Raw genomic sequence first — 17,666 nt, 5'->3', positions numbered from 1 at the left:
ATAGGAGAAGATGAGGACAACCAATAGCTTCCAGAATTGCCATTACCTATTCAGTGGACAGAGCGCCATTCTGAGAAGGCCCACGCAAACTGCCAGATGGCTTTGCAGGTTCCTATTTCACAAGTAAGGGCAGGGGGAATTGTGACCCATGTATGTCTTAAGTGCTGGAATGTTCTGTGTTGGGGAAGGTCTGATTTTTAAGAATAACAAGAAAGGAGGAAGCCTCATAGGGAGGGGAAAACTGATGGGGATGAATCTGAGATGTGCAAAACGAGGGCAGAGGTTGGGGTGGGCAGGTGGGAATGGGAACCAAAAATGGAAGACCTCAGACTGCCGAAAAGTAGAGTCCACACACCGCTCCGTGAAAACAACGTAAGAGGTACTCTAGAACCGTGAAACTAGAAAAGCTGTTCTGGCCCTACAAAAAAGAAAACTTATAATGAGCAACAGAGAAGAACCACAGCTGAATTCCAAATAGTTATTTAAAGAAAAAACATGGAGCAGAATGACATCCCCAATCTAGACAATAAAATCATGCCAGAAAGAAAGAAAATAATTGTAAACTCCAACCCAGCATTTCAAAACAAGCTAAAAGAAATTAAATCAAAGAAGCTATAAAGAACCACATAAAGCAGAAATCAGATGATTGGAGAAAATGGAAGTTTCGAGGTAAAGAAGGTAAAGAACTAAGAAAAGAATTAGACATAAAAAGGGGCCACCTGGGTGGCTCAGTTGGTTAAGCAGCTGCCTCTGGCTCAGGTCATGATCTCAGGTTCCTGGGACTGAGCCCCGCATTAAGCCTGCTTTCTCCCTCTCCCTCTGCTGTTCCCCCAGTGCTTGTGCTCTCACACTCTTTCCCTCTCAAACAAATAAAATCTTAAAAAAAAAAAAAAAGGATTAGACATAAAGGGAAGAAAATCATTTCAGAAAGGAAGGGTGACAAAAATACACACACATACACACAAAGAGCAAATAAAACAAACACTGCCTTTAAAAAAAACTGGAAAATGGAGAACAAAATATTTTAATTCATGGAAATTATGAAGACACCCAAAGGATTTGGGAGAAAGTGAGCAAAACAGAAGACAAGCAAAGAAGATCTAACACACACCTAATGGGAGGTCCTGAAGCCAGAGACAAAGAACAGGACATAGCGAAACCCATGCGACAAGAAGACCTTCCTGGGTGATTCCATATTTACGTGGCATATCACCTCCCTAGAAAAAGCAACACGGCAGCCAGCACTGTGAACTACGACGTATGGACTTCAAAGAGTAAAAGTAAAATACATTCCTCTGGCTAGCGAGGCAAACGTACCAAGTTAAACGTGAGGAAAAGAGAATCAGATTGTCAGCAGACTTTGACAACACTCTATGGCAAAAGACAGTACCATAAAATATTAAAGAGACTTGAGCAAAGGAAAGATGAGCCAAGGATTTTCTATCAGCCAACCTGACTTTGAAGTATAAAGGCGACAGACGAGCTGTTATGAACATGTAATTCAGGGAATACTTCCCGTGAGTGCTTCCTAACGCATTGAGCAGAGGACAAGCCTCAGAAAACCAACCTGCCAGGAAAGACAGGATATAAACACCAGTGGCCGGCATTAAACGTGTATTGGCTAGTAGGACAAAGACAGGTAACAAAGGACACAGCAGAATAGAGGGTAACGATATATTCTTTTTTTTTTTTTTAAAGATTTTATTTATTTATTTGACAGGCAGAAATCACAAGTAGGCAGAGAGGCAGGCGCCGAGCAGAGAGCCGGATGTGGGGCTCAGTCCCAGGACCCTGAGATCATGACCTGAGCCAAAGGCAGAGGCTTAACCCACTGAGCCACCCAGGTGCCCCACGATATATTCTGATAAAGCCATTTTAGTATAGCTCTCAGTAAAATTAGGGGAGGGAGGAGTAGCCGAAAGGGACCGTATAGATGTAACTGCAGTGAGAGGACACTGCTTCAAATGCCAAGCCTGGGAGGGAGAGGGAAGAAAGAAGAAAGAACAGAACAGGCTCCTAGCCAATTTCTTTATTTTTTTTTAAGATTTTATTTATTTATCTTGACAGAAAAAGACAGTTCAAGCAGAGGGAGTGGTAAGCAGAGGGAGAAGGAGAAACAGGCTCCCCCTAAGCAAGGAGCCTGACACAGGGCCTGATCTCCGGACCCTGGGACCATGACCTGAGCCCAAGGCAGACGCTTTACCAACTGAGCCACCCTGGTGCCCCCTAGCTAATTTTAAATGTTACTCACAGTAGGAAACCAAAAGAAAATGGTACCCTCCCCTACAAGGTGGGGTACAAGGGTAATATAAAAAAGCAAAACAAGGGTATTATAAAAAGGTATCAGGATAAAAGCAACCAGCAGAGTGAAAAAATTTCAAATCTTTGCCAGAATTCAAAGGTACACCGAAAAAGGAAGGTAACCAAACAATATACCAAGTATTAAGTGGACTTGTTGCGGGGGGAGGGGGGGGAATCAAACCTCTAAATCACAAATTTACTGGAAATACAGGGACCAGAGAGCATGTGAGCCATCACCACAGCAACAGGAATGCTATCAGCAGAACCAGCAGAATCCAAACTGTGAAAAATTGCACAGGACAAGTACTAGTTTCTTCAACAAAAATGGGGGAGGAGGACCTATAATAAATAAGAAAGGACTTAAAGACCACATCAACCAAACTCAATATGGGAATCTCGTTTGGATTCTATCAAATGTGTTCGTGTGTGTGTGCGCGCGCGCATTTAAATATTTTTATATTTCTTCTATTTCAGTGGGGAAAATATGAACACGGGATAATCAACAACACTGTGGAATTATACGGACTTAGAAGGCTGTGACACTGGCATTAACATGGGCAAGGGAAGGGAATCGTATTTTAGAGCTACACACTGAAAACATCTAGAGATGAAATTCCACGAGGCAGGAGATAGACTTCAAAAGAACAGGGGGATGAAGGGGACAGAGATAAAGCAGGAGTCTGGTTGTTGATCTCACTGTTGAAGCTGGATGACGCGTATAGGAAGGTGCATGGGACTATTACCTATGTCTGAAATGTCCCCATGACTGATGTATTTAGATAGAGTTTATCTTTTTAAGAGACAGAGAGCAAGTAAGTATATGGGAGGGGGTCTGAGGGAAGGAGAGGAGAATCTTAAGCAGGCTCTGAAGCGAGGCTTGATCTCATGACCCTGAGATCATGACCTCAGCCCCAAATCAAGGGCTGGGCACTTAGCCGACTGACCTACCCAGGCACCTCTATAATTTATTTAAAGTTAATGTGAGGTTCAACTGCTTCATCTTTTAATATTTATTTATTTTGAGAAGAAAGAGAGAGAGAGAGAGAGAGTGTGTGTGTGTGTGTGTGTGTGTGTGCGCGTGCATGCACGCATGCTGGAACAGAGGGCAGGGAGGAGGGGTGTGCAGAGGGAGAGAATCTCAAGCAGATTCCCTGATTACTGGATGATCTCACCACCCTGAGCCGAAACCAAGAGCTGGACACTAAACAACAGATGAACCCACGTGCCCCTCAACTGCTCCATCTTAAAATAAAATGGCTACTACTAGGTTTTCAAACAACCCAAGGAATAGTCTCAAAGTTCAGGCCTCCTACTTTTTTTCTTTTTTTTTAACCCTTCTCTAATGAACTGATAGCAAACTTAAACAGGGTCTATTTAAACCAGGCCGTGAGGGGAGCCTGGGTGGCTCAGTGGGTTAAGCCTCTGTCTTTGGCTCCGGTCATGGTCTCGGGGTCCTGGGATCGAGCCCCGCATCGGGCTCTCTGCTCGGCAAGGAGCTTGTTTCCCCCTCTCTCTGCCTGCCTCTCTGCCTATTGTGATCTCCTTCTCTCTCTCTCTCTCTGTCAAATAAATAAATAAATAAAACTTTTTAAAAAATAAAAATAAAAAAAATAAACTAGGCCTTGAAGTTCTCACCCTAAAGAGTCGGTACTAACCAACAATGACCACACCGGACAAGAATTCTCAGATTTACAAACACTAGTCTTTTGTTAAACCTGGAGCAAGTATATTACAGCAACTGAGTCCATCATTACTTTGGTACCCACACCTGTATACCTAAAGCTGGTCATTTGGTCAAATTGTTAGCTGACATCCTTCCAAGCCCCTGAGGAATCTTTAAGGCCTTCTACCCTAAGCTGTGGTCACCAGGGCCAAGCCTTCTTGGCCACAAATCAAAGGGGTACCACTCTCCACGGCCAGACCGTCTGCACCTTGTATTTATTCCTGAAGATCAACCCTAACAATTCCAAAGTCAGCAAACAGTCCTACTCGATGCCCAAGAGTTGACAGAGAAGGACCTTTCCAGTCCTCAGGAGTTCAACAGGGTCAATTTTCATTTGGGGGTATCCTTGATTTGAAACTAGAGAGCTTATCGTTTCATGGACCTTGGAAAGGCCACTCTCGGGCCAAGACACAGAAGATCAGATGAAGCCAACCTGCTGTCACCCACCCCCCCAACCCGGCCACCTACAGTAACAGGAGAGTGGGCCACGATGCTCAGAAAACCCGTCAGCAGCTGAACGGCCCAGAAGTCAGATGCAAAGTGCCATCAGGGGAGCGTAGTTATTAATAGACCCAAGACAGTCTGATTTTAGCAAGGAAAGGATGAATTTAAAAAGGTGAAGACCCTCTAATCCTTGGAGACATCCTGAAGAGCATTCAGCCTGGACCCCTGAAGCATCTCTCTCAGCTGTGAAAAAGCATTCTGGTACGTTCTGAGAAAAAGGATTCCAAGCCTCCAGACTGACGAGGCACTGTGGGACAGGGAAGGCTCCGTGAAGTCCGGAAAGCCAAGACACCCATCTGCGCTCCCCCGTGTCACACACACTTGATTCAACCCCCCCCATGGGTCCTTCCAGGAACCCCTGCTCAAGTGGCCCACCACTCTGGACTGCTGTCCCTCTGTCACACTGGGAAGGGGAAAAGCTGAGACAGCAGTGAGGGCTCAGCCCTTCCCAGGGCAGACAGCACTCAAGGGACCAACATCTTATCTTCCAAAGCTCCCACTGGGTCGGCCCCGGCCTCCCTTTCCCCTTCCCTGTTTCTCTTCTTGCCCGGATCTGGTTTGCCTTCTCCTTCCGCATGAACCTAGACCCCACTGACCATCTGAGAAACCTTACCTTTCTCTGCTTCCTTCCTTAACTGACCCTAATGCAGAACTGAAATGAATCTAAATTAAGCTGCTTTCTATGAGAGACCCTGGGCTTTCTTCTTTTTCTTTCTGGGCTGTTTGTGGGCCTGGGCTCATGAGACAAAAAGAATGCACTGGAACAGAAGCCCCAAGATGACAGAGATTTTTGCTTGGTGTGTTCACTGCTATACTCCCCTCCCCCAATGATTTCATAATTATTTATGAACAAATCTGTGAATTCCTGCTCTGTAAGGTCAGTTTAAAAGACACTTGGAGGGACCAAGACAATGAAGCTGTGAGACTTAAGCATTACAGTCTGATGGCCAGAGCTGCTGTTCCAGATTTCCGGTAGGGAGCTAGAAGCCAGCTACACCTGGGGCTGAGCTGTCCTCATCTCCAGACTGGCCACCGCCTTTGCCCTCCAGCATCCACTCCCTTGGCCAGCCTCTCTTCAGAAGGCAGTCGTTCTCAAGCTAAGGTGATCATTTTAAATAATATCCCTTGAAAATGCAGAAATGTAAATTAGGCTACACATTCAGATCTACTAAAAAATTCATAAACCCTTCTACATATGCTAGTTTATTTTAAAAAGCAAAGGGGGGGGGGTTCTTTTTACGAAAGTGCTGCATTTTGGTTGAGCTAGAAACGTGTCTACTATTTGCCTGCAGTAAATATCCCGAAGATACTATGATAAGTAGAAAAAAACATTGCCACAAGAGGCTATTCAAATGACGTATTCTGAATGAAGAATCTAGGTTTAATTTAATGAGGACAAAAAGCCTAATGACCCTTCCATGTGGTTCTCCCAGGCCATTTCTTAAAATGAGGATCTTCCCAAGGTACACAGGCTCAGCGCTGCCCATTAAAAAAGAAATCCGTGAAAATGGGAATGGAAATGCATTTAAGACATTTTACAAACCCCGAAACCGAGTCACTTTAAAAGTACCCGTAGTCTTTCCAAGTAGAATAATTCTCCATTTTTTTAAACATGTTCTTGTTTTCTCCCAAATGAGTACTAGCCAAGTAGAGTAACAGAGAGCCAATGCACCCCCCTTGACACTTCTAAAATCACCAGTGTTTTCCGCAGAAGCCAAATCTATATTAGATCCATTTCTATAAATACCTCCTTCCAATAAAAAGACACACCAAATAATTTCCAAAGTTCTTTGTGCTAAAGACCTCCCCTGCTCTACCTCTGCTAAGCAATCCTGCGGCCCAAGTAGGTCATCCTATATGTAAATTACTGGAAGCCCAGGATTGTTTTGAGGAATTTTCATAAACACCCTTTGAAATAACCTGAGTCACCTGGGATAAATCCAAAGGAAGCTAGATATTTTGCCTCCCTCAGGAACTTAAAGATATAAGAAAAGGAATGAGTAAGGGTTTCTCACTCTTTTCATTTTCCCTATTATTTTGTTACCACTTGGTTAGGAACAAGGCTCTCCCCTGTTTTGCCTGCCAGCACACACCTTTTCTTGAAGTGACTGACTTCTCCTCCCACAAAGAGTCACCTGCCCACCCAAGGATCACTGCTTTGGAGAGAGCAGTAACCAGTGCCCCTAATTCCCTTCTCATTGCCCTCTAATGCAGGGCTGGTGAATCCAGGGCAAAATCTCACGATATCCTAAAACATTCAGGACGCTTCTTATCAAGGTTGGGAGGTTTCACTTGTTGCTGGTTTTTTGGGAGTAGTTTTGTTTTTTAAAAAATGAATGGATTTATGCAGACAGCTACGTATGCCTGGATTATCATTTTACTAAATATTTAAAATCTGCTAATAAGAACCAAAAATCATCTATTGCCACGTCTGGATGTTGAGCCATCGAAATCTGCAATCTTGGCTAGCAGTGAGGAGGTAGGAAGGTGGGGGAGGGTAATTAGTCTGGACTTAACAGCAACTAGAAGTGCGGGTCTATGGCCTTGCCCTGGACTGGCTTGTCCATACGTTATGTGTAATATATGTGAAAGTGAGATCTGCACTTTTCCATTTTTTAAAGTTAATTTCTCTGTGTAAGTAACTACTTGACCAGATTACACTTAACAAATATCTCCTCACATATGGCACCGTAGGAAGTACTGCAATTACTGACGAATTAAAAAAAAAAAAAAAAACCTAAGAAATTACCCTAACTCATCTTCCAGTAGATTCTTTTTTTTTTTTTAAGATTTTATTTATTTATTTGACAGAGAGAGAGCACAAGTAGGCAAAGAGGCAGACAGAGAGAGAGAGAGAGAAGGAAGCAGGCTCCCTGCTGAGCAGAGAGCCCGATGCAGAACTCGATCCCAGGACCCTGAGATCATGACCTGAGCCGAAGGCAGTGGCTTAACCCACTGAGCCACCCAGGCACCCCTTCCAGTAGATTCTTTCCATGGGGGGGCACCTGGGTGGCTCAGTGGGTTAAGCCTCTACCTATGGCTCAGGTCACAATCCCAGGGTCCTGGGATCGAGCACCGAATCAGCTCTCTGCTCAGCAGGTAGCCTGCTTCCCTTCCTCTCTCTCTGCCTGCCTCTCTGCCTACTTGTGATCTCTGTCAAATAAATAAATAAATAAAATATTGGAAAAAAAAAATTCTTTCCATGGGAGTCTTCTGGCTAATGGAAACCCTTTCCTTTCAGATTCGCACCTTTACCCAACTCCTGAACCGAGATTTAACTCGGGCCCCAGTTCTTCCTCTGCATCAGCCTCTCTCCTCCAGAAATGATGCCTATTCCTCTAATCCAATGGTAATGAATATGCATCTTGGCTTCTGGATCAGGACTGTTATTTAAATCTTATTACAAATCCTATTACATGAGCACTGACCCCAGCCCTTATCTTCCCGTAGCTCCCAGCCTCCCAGCCTGGGATCACCTCCCAGACATCATCCCACATTTCCAACAGGACAAGTGAGGCGGCGTCATCAACTAGAAGCTGTTGGACTGCAATCTCATTTCCACCACCTTCCCCTACTGGAAGGCGGGCTGATCTGGTATGTGCGAAGTGACCAAAGGGAAGAGGCAGGTGGGAAAGGAAGTCAGCGTGGTGGGTAAGCCACAGAGCGAACAGTCCACCAATCCACCAGAGCCATCAAGGGAAAAGGACTTCCTTCACCCTGAACAGATTTCTCCGCCCACGTGGGGCGCGGCTGGCATTCTCACGAAATCATGAGCCAGTTGGGGGATGCCAGGGCACGATCGTCCTTAGGATTAATTATGATCAAGGACACATGCCTCAAGACCTTGAAACTCCTTTTGTGTCTCTCACCTTGGCCCTCACCTTAAGTGATCACACCGAGATCATCCATTTTGTGGTTGGAAACCCCGGCCCCCCAGCACATCAATAATCCATGTTTAAGCTGTGGGTTCTTTACTGGCTATTTTCAGTACAGCCCAAAACTGGTGAATCGTGTTAGAGTCGAACAAGAATTTAGAGAAACACTCTGCCCAAAACCCAGGCAGGGGAGAAGGGAAAATGGCTAGGTATTTTATTTAGAAAAGGTTTCAGACAAGCCCTTAAAGGGTCAGCAGACCAGCTGAGGTAAGCAGGACCTAACCATTCAAAATGAAAATATTTGGCTTTCCTCATACTTGCAGCAAAGACCCTACCAACTAGTTCTGGGAATGCAATAAAGTATTTTCCAAGCCTCCAATCAAAGAATTTTCCCTAAAAAACAAAACAAAACAAAAAAAAAAAAAACCTCAATTTTCTTCTGGGGCAATTTAAACTATTCTCATTTTGTCCCATTCCTCACTCACATATTACAAATATTTGGAGACTGTCATTCCCTAAAATTTCCTCACCTTATCTTCTCCAGCTTAATAAATCCAATTTCTTCATGTTGCCTGCAAAGGGCCTATTTGCCAAAGCTTTCATCAACTCTGTCCTCCGTCACACCCACAATGCCCATTCTGTTCTCTGAGAAAGCCAATGAACACCCTTTAAAATGGCTTAATGCAGAGAATAAATGCAGAATTATCTTCCTTTTCACGAAAATTTACTTTTCATTTTATGACTGATCGACAACCCACAATTCTTAAAATCCCCACAGCCTACCGCTGATATCACATGGCCACGTTCTGGTGACTTCTGGGGTGTAGCTTTGCCCTTATATGGACCTGACGCTATGAAGAATCTCATTTGTATCTACCATCATGTCTGCAAAATTGAGTTTCAAATAAACGCAACCCATAAACAGTCAATAAATAACCACAACAGAGACTGATACCCTATTCCTCCCCTCCAACGGTGGGCTCCTGCTCTGGCTTTATTTTCCATTTACTTCACAGTACCACCAGTCTTCTCAGTTATGCAGGCCTGCGGGAACTCCGCGCCCCTCTTCCCCTCGATCTCACCCATGCCTGATACACCCACGATGCCTGTGAATTTGCCAAGTGAATAAAGTTGACCACCTTTATTTTCCTGTCTCCCATGGTTCTCCCTTCTTTCTAGAGCACGTACCCTCACACCCAGGCCCTCATCCCTTCACCCAGGCGCCATGGAGAGTCTGAGCGCCCCTCTGCCCAGCTCCCCATCAACACACAGCTCGGCCATGAGCCTGACCCGTCCTAAACAAGGCCCCTGGGAAACTCTCCCGCAGATATCTGCACAGCCGTGTTCACAGCAGCATTATTCAGAACCACCAAAAGGGGGAAGCAACCCAGGCAGTGTCCATTGATGGATGAACGGATAAACAAAATATGGTATAAATTAACACGTGTGCATATGCATATGCATACACACATACACACAGCCATACATTTCCCTCCTTAAAAAGGAAAGAAATTCTAACATATGTTACAACATGGATGAACCCTGAAGACGTTATGCGAAGTGAAACAAGCCAGTCACAAGGACAAATACTCAAGGATTCCATTTCTATGAAGTCCCTAGAGTAGTCAAATTCATAAATACAGAAAAGAGCATGATGGTTGCCAGGGGCTAGGGGAGGGCGAATAGGGAGTGAGTGTTTAATGGGCTCAGAGTTCCTTTCGCAAGACAAAGTGTCCCGCAGATGGGTTGCATGACAATGTGAGTGTTCTTAACACTTCTGAACTGTACACCTCAAAATGATTAAGATAGTAAATGTTATGTATATTTTACTGAAATGTAAACACACACGTGCATGCGCACACTCCTCCCTCAGTCTTGGTTACCCACAGCAAGGGGGAGTCCAAGTTTTCGGGGCAGGTTGGGGACTGGATTGGAATGGTGGAGTGAGCCACCTGGGCTTAGTCAGCAAATCCCAGAGAGCCATTCCTGGGTGGAGTTCACCTTACTCCTGACCTCCAAGCTCTTTTCAGAATCTGGACCAAACTCAACACTAGATATGCCCTCCCCTCCAATGTTCCCTGAGGCTAATCAAAGACCCCACCTCTCCAGCCTCTTCCCTTCCAATTCCCTACCCACTGCAACCATCTCACCACCTGAAAGACCCGACAATCCTCCAACAAGATCTTAAGTCTTATCCTCTGTTCCCACAGCTTGCTTCCAAAGGAAGCCTCTACTGGAGACCCTCTACCCTCTAATGCACAGAAATTAACCTTAAATATTATCTTCCACCTGGACACCTCTACTAATCTCTGTTCTCTATCATCTGCCCACAAAGACATAAATTCCTCTCCTCTGAAATTCCACCACCTGCAGTGCTGACAAGGACCAAGGCCTGGGGATTGATCTTCCTTCAACTCTTTCTGAAATGTTTACTGAGCATTTACTATGTTCAAAGCGCTGTACAAGTCCTAGAGAACAGGAGACGTTCATATATACCAAGCCCCTTTGTGTGCCTAGCCTGGGGCAATGGCCATGGTCAGCCTGGTCCCTCACTCCAAGGGAAGGCAGTCACAGAAAAGGCGAAAAGGCCCTCATTCTTATGGTGACATCGATGCCACTTTCCAAGGTAATAGGATTCCTAGACTCTATGTGTGCAACTCTTACTGGGCGTCCTTGAGAAAAGGGCCATTTTTCCCTCCTCAACTTTCATCCAGAAATCTGTATTCACCGAAATGTGCAAAAATACGGTGAAATAAAGAACCAGGGAGAGAACAATGCACCGCCACTAACAGTAGATTTAAGAAAAAAAAAAAAAACTAGACATTAAATGTATACATTTCATAGTACTACTAAAAAACAAACACCCACCACTCTATATAATCTGATTTTAATCCATTTCCAATTTTTTTTCCTAAGAGACAAAGCTAAAAGAGGAACATAAAATCGCCCTGTTGTGCAGTCCCCATGCTGTCCCTGTGAGGGACACCATGATAGGGACATTACGTGGATCGTTTCATTTACTCCTTTTGGGAGCCCATGCCACCATCCCTGGGTCACACATGGAGAACTGAAGCTTCCAGGGAGGACGAGTTTTCTCCCAGAGCGGACAGCTGGCAAGGGGTCAAAACTGGGTAAAAATCCAGGTTGTCCCTTTCAGAGCCCAAGGTCTTAGCTCTGACGCCCTTCATCCTGGATAACAATTTAGCTTAAAGCTTGCAAGTGTTGAAAACCTAGCTGTCAGAAATGGAGGCACAAAGTGTGCATAAACCAAAATGTAAGCATAAAAGCTAAAGCGTAAGATGAATGGCGGAGTCCTACGTGACTGTTTGCCCTGGAGAAATGGGCTGGGTTATTTGTCTTTCTGGGGGAAGGGGGAAGGTCCAAGATCTGTTTTGTCTTGGAGCAGTGATTCCCAACTGTTAGGTCAAAAGCTATCTGAAACGCACAACAAAAATGAAAGTTTAGTTCACGTTAAAAGCCATCATGTTAGCCCTTACTGATACCTGCACGCAAAGGTGGTGGCAAAGCAAAAGTCACATTCTACATACTCACAGAGCTCACTCGCTCATCAGGTACCCATCCCAGACCCTGGGCCAGGTCATCTGTACAAAAATCTCTTTCTGGGGGCGCCTGGGTGGCTCAGTGGGTTAAAGCCTCTGCCTTCAGTTCAGGTCATGATTCCAGGTCCTGCCCCGCATCGGGCTCTCTGTTCAGCCAGGAGTCTGCTTCCTCCTCTCTCTCTCTCTCTGCCTGCCTCTCTGCCTACTTGTGATCTCTGTCTGTCAAATAAATAAATAAAAATCTTTAAAAAAAAAATCTCTTTCTGATTTGCAGGACAACCGACCATATTAGAGTGGGCCTGATTTCCATGCTAAGCATAACAAGAATCCCTATTTTACAGATAATAATCATGACTGACTTGTACAGAGCTTGTACTAGAAAGCGTGCCAGGCAGCACCATTCTAAAAACTCTCCAGGTAGAAACACATTTACTGGCACAGGATGGCACAGAATGGTTAAGGAATTTTCCAAAGTCACACAGCTGAAACTAAGACGGAAAAAGTAAACTCAGCAGGGCAAGCGACTTGCTCCAAGGCCCCAGCGGGTTCAGCCACAAAGTCAGCAGACTGACACAAGGCTGTCTCCCTCCTTGGGCCTGTGCTCTGTCCACCAGGTACCTGTGTAGTCCCATCTACAATCACCAGGGCCTAAGGCTAAATGTCTACACGTTTAAGGGTCAGCTAGAGAGCGTGATTTCTTAGGGCCTCCTAAACACCACAGGTCCATCGAAAGGGACAGAGTTCTCAGTTCTTCAAGAGAACAGACAAATCGAGATCTTGACATAATTCTCCAGATTTTTAGTACGGCCTGGATGTTTTCTTAAAAAGCATGGGGCTGGGAGCTGGGGGGTGGGGGAGGACAACAAATGCGTAGATGGGCTATCAGCCAGTAACCCTTCTCTACTTTAGAGTCTGAAGTCAAAGGATGAGCGGTCTCTGGCGTCAAACGTCCAAAATCAGAGGGACTAGGCCAGACTTCCTCCAAGACCCTCCCTTTCAACAAAGATTGGCCCTAGACTCACACTTGTACCTCCGCTTACTCCCGGGGAGGCACTCTTCCCTCCGGTTTCGAACTCATGCACTACGCATTCAAGTTACAGAAGCCACCTATAAAATATTGCACATTTAAGATCCTTTCCCATGTCTTTCAATCCCTTATTCTGAAAGTCAACCACACACGAATGCGGCAAAATAAAGCCCTTCCCTGTCCCAGCCTGTCCACTGACCGGTCAACTAAATGCATTCTGGAGCAAAGGCGGCTGTGGCCTTGACCACTGCCTTTAAGGGGTTCCTGTCCCGTAAGGCCAGCTTCAAGAATTCCGCTTGGAGACCTCGGCTCATTTCCTGGTGTCCTTCTTTAATCAGCTGGGGGGGAAAGACTTGAGGAAATGAGTCAAAATCCTAAGGGTAACTTCTAGCAGCCGTCAACAACAGCAGCAAAATTCATCACCACAACATCTGTCCCTAAATGACCAGCAGTATTAACTCATTCCTTGGGGGTCTGCTCTTACACAAGTATGCCACAAGTATGTAATAATGCTGAGAGCATTTTTTTTTAAATTTTCTGGAGTGGGGGATGGGAAAAAAAGATCAACTGATTTCCACCATCACCTTAGAAGACAGCTTATCCTCATTTCTGAGGGCCTTTGGAATGGGACAGCTAAAACCTACAGCCTTCTTGCCCACGGTCCATTGCCTACACACTCCCCAGGGAAGCAGAATTTAAGGACTCCCCTTCCCAATGAATACTTCTCTTCAAACTGAGAACACTACCTCAGACATCCTAAGACAGGCAATTCTGGAGATTGTTTTTTGTTTTTGTTTTTGTTTTTTAAAAAAAAAACAAAAAAACAAAAAAACAAATTTTGGAAGGTAATGACCTTGACCATCCTGTAGTCCCAGAACCTCCAACAATACCCTGACATATAAATATGTGTCCATTGTATAGTTTCCAATGAATCACACACCTGACTCTGTTAAGGCATGTGAATGGATACACAGTTGGGCATATATGTGGGGCTAATGTCAGGCTTCACCAAGGATTAATTTGGTAACTGACTAATCCTCAGCTAGTTTCTCCAGCGATGAAATGGTAGGGATGGCAAGAGTACTACCCCCACCCTGCCAGGGTTTGTTGGAAGGATGAGAAATACCAAGTATAAAGCACCACCCCCCCCAACCACCCAGCATGGACCTGGCCCAGTTCCGAATAAAGAACAACTATGTACAACACACAAAGCGAAATTTAAGGCGTATCAGAAAATGTGTTGCAATAACACAGCATACATAATTTATCAAGTCCTAAGGAAAAAAAATCTGTGGATGAGTGGGAAGACCAGCATGGGGCTAGATGACTTTCCTGGACTTTACGAGACCATCGTATTATTCCCAACAGGGTAAGATCCAAAATGTCCCAGGGCCAGCTGCTGGGTATGACTTCGACCTCACACCTGCAGGAACAAGGGGGAAAAGTATGATTCACTATTTCCTTCAGGTTCACCTCACTGGGCACAGGAGTCATAAATGCTGAGGGGAGTGGTGATGGAGAATCCTACAGAATTGGCGCCTCCTTGAGCGAATTCAAAGGGAAACTGGGCAAACGTGCTTAGATCCTGGAGGGAGCAGAATAAACCACAATTTCCTGCTTTAGCCAGAGGCTGACCAGCAGCATACCACGAGTGGACCCTGTGACCAGGAGAGGCAGAGGAATTTCAAGGAGATCGAAAGGAATCAGGAAAAGAATTCAGAAAATTGCAATCTACTCTCAGAACACTGTCCAGAGGAGAATTTGGGGCCCAAAAGATGGTTCACCATCCTCTTGAGGAAAGTGGGATCTCCAGAATTTAAATGACCTGCCAAGGGCACACGGCTAATAAATGCTGGAAAAGGAGAACTAGAAGGGAAGCTCAAGGCTCTGTCACTATACCACACTGCCCCCCAGGAGCCAGACCTTAAAATTCCCTCTGCCCGAAATCTACTGGATGGAGCAAGAATAATTACACGAGGAAGAAGGAAGCAACGGATTCATTTAATTTTTTTGAAAGGTAACTATTCTGTGTGGTCTGTCGTGCCAGCGCCCTATTTGGGTCCGTACACATACCTTAAGTGAAATGAAAAATGCCAAGGCATTTGTGCCTTCATTTCAAGGCACAAAGAGGTAAGGACGAAATATGTCATCTGAAGCTTGAACGGTCAAATCCGCCCCGGAATCCGGGCACTCACTCAGGACCATTCCCTCCTCCCTCCCCACCGCCACCACCACCTCTCAAGGTCCAGATCCAGGTGCGAGGCCTCCCTTCCTCCCCAGGCAAGCCCTCACAATGCCTTTTCCAGCCCCGGGAGTAGGGAGGCTGCACCTTGAGACTTTATGGGAAATGGGACCAGTGGTCAATGGAGTACCACGACCGTTCACAGCGATGCTTCCTCGTTTAGCTCTCAAATCCCAGTTCACACCCACTTTCTGTTTTTGCATCACCGGGATAGCCTTAAAGGTTTTTCAAAAAATGACCTGGGAGAGAGCAGGGTTTCAAGGCTTAGCCGGGCGACCTGTTCTCGCTCGCGCACCAGCGACACCCAGGGAAAGAAAAAAAAAAAAAAGAAGAGGCAGGAATCTGACCGAGAGCTTCCAGGAGCCCGCAAATCCTCCTCCTCCCCCACCTTCAGACCCAAGTTCCCGCGCAGACAGAACCGGATTTTCACGACAGCTTCAAGATCCAAGGAAGATTCACAGAAAAGTTCCACTCCATCTCCCACCCCCGCCCCAGGCGGGCCTTAAGTAGTGTGGCTATCACGTGGGGGAAGGGTGTTGCAAATCTCAAAATTCCCAAAGAAAAACGGGGACCCGAAATTACAGGTCGCAGACACCGATTCGAGCGGCTTGCAGAGCCCCGCCAGCCAGTCCGGGCATCCCGGCGGGGCGCGGGAGGCGGCCGGGTGGAGGACCTGAGCGTCCGGGCGCACGGTCCCTGCCTCCCCCGGGAGCTGGCGGCAAACGCAGCCACCAGCCGCTCGGAGGCGCGTGGCAGGAAAGAAACGGCACCCCGGCGGAAAGGGGCGAGCCTCTGGCGTGGGATTTACAACGGCAAAAAGTCTGCAACCTAGCGGCTGCTTTCCACACGCCCTGCCCAAGTTGTCTCCGTAGCCTCCACCTCTAGGTTCGCGGGGTCCGGCCCCAGAGCCGCACGCCGCGCGCTCCCCGGGCAAAATGCCTAAGCGGGGGACCCGGGGACGCCGCGAGGAGAGGCGGCAGAGGGTCGGTCCCCAGCTCTGGGCCACAAAGAGCGCCCGCGGTTTGGAAAGCGGCAGCCGCAGAGCGACGGAAAGGCTCTCCAACTTTGCCCTCGGCGCGGCTAGGAACCTGCGGGCGGCTCGTCCAGTGCGCTGGTCACACACGCGCAACTTTTAACAAAAGGAAGCGGCGGCCGCGCCTCGCACCGCGGAGATAACGCGCTGGGTGCGGACCCAGGACCCGCCCGCCTCGGCCCCCCCCCCCGTACCCTCTACACAAAAGCAGCCCCGAACTCGCACGCAGCCTGCAGCCGGCGGCCGCACCTCGCCCGCTGCTGAGCCCCCTCGCTGCCCTCCTTCCCTCAAGACCCCCGGCTCAGCGCTCTCGCCACCGCGGCAGGGGCTCCCCGCTCAGGTGAGCGAGGCAGGACGCAGGAGAGTCCCGGGAACGCCTCGAACCTTCCCGGAGCCTGAAAAGCACGGGCACTGAGGGGCCGTCACCTCAGCCGACGAACCACCCCCCCACCCCTGCGGGTTCGAGCCCTCGGGGGCACGGGCTACAACGGGGCGGGGGGCGCGGCCCCGGGGACCCGCGGCGCTCCCCACCTGTCTGGAAGCGGAACAGGAGGAGCAGGACGCCGAGAAAATCCCAGGCGCCGCGGGCGCCTCTCATCGCGGTGGCTGCGCTGGGATCGGAGCTCCGTTCCACGTTCCTGCTCTCGCCCAAGTGCACCGAGCGCGGCAAAGCCAAGCCCCCAGAGCCGCGAGCGCCGAGCAGCGGCCCCTCCTCCCCCGCCCTCCCCCTGCGCTCTGACCACGCCCCTTCTCCGCGCCCCTCCTCGCCTCCCCTCCCTCTCTCGCTCCCGGGTCTCGCTCCCTCCTGGCGGCGTCTGGCCTCTGCTCCTTCGACGTGCTAATCCCCGGGGGCTGAGCCGGCGGGGAGGAGGAGGGCGTGCTGGCCCTCGCCGCCTGCTCCTGACCCCCGAGCCCCTTCATCTCTCTACCTCTCCGCCTCCCCTGTGATGTGGTCGGGGGCCCGAGGCGGTTCCCAGACGAGGGGGGGTGCAGCCCGCGCGCTTTGTGAAGCCGGGCACCCAGCGCACATTAGGGCACGGGCCCGCCACCTGGCAGGTGCTCCCCAGACAATAAAGGTCCGCCGCCCGGCCCTCCAGCAGGCTCCCGAGGGAAGAGAAGAGACACCGCTGGTGGCGGAGGTGGTGCTGGAACCGACAGGAGTTGGGGCGCAGGGGATTGGGAGTTGGGCCCCCACGTTCTTTTCTATTTATGTTAAGCAAGGAGGGCCAAGCTAGGCGCCTGACACCGTGGTGAAATGCTGAGCCGGGGTGTAGGTAATTCTTTACGCTCGGTTTCTCCACCTGCTCTTAACCGTAAGAACACAATTGGTTTCTATTGGTCGGCGTGGCCTCGGTCAAAGGAGCCCCTGCCGAGACTTTCCTGGGAACCCAGCTTGGCTTG

At 48.0% G+C, this 17,666-nt stretch overlaps 1 protein-coding gene across 4 annotated transcripts in view; it reads right to left on the bottom strand.

Moving 5' to 3' along the window:
* Window positions 1-17,079, bottom strand: part of KIT (KIT proto-oncogene, receptor tyrosine kinase) — an 86,277-nt gene extending 69,198 nt beyond the window's left edge. For 2 of the 4 annotated variants that reach the window (XM_059384128.1, XM_059384139.1), the window contains exon 1: window positions 16,797-17,079. In XM_059384128.1, coding sequence (XP_059240111.1) covers window positions 16,797-16,863 — 67 coding nt within the window. In that variant the 5' untranslated portion in view covers window positions 16,864-17,079. The remainder of the gene's footprint in view (window positions 1-16,796) is intronic. The other 2 variants (XM_059384147.1, XM_059384134.1) reach the window with 2 other exon arrangements.
* Between the last annotated feature and the right edge of the window lie 587 nt (window positions 17,080-17,666).

This window comes from Mustela nigripes, chromosome 1 (assembly GCF_022355385.1).
Source record: "Mustela nigripes isolate SB6536 chromosome 1, MUSNIG.SB6536, whole genome shotgun sequence".
Classification (NCBI taxonomy): Eukaryota; Metazoa; Chordata; class Mammalia; order Carnivora; family Mustelidae; genus Mustela; species Mustela nigripes.
Note: the sequence above shows the minus strand (reverse complement) of the source record. Positions and strands in the feature narration are given on the sequence as shown.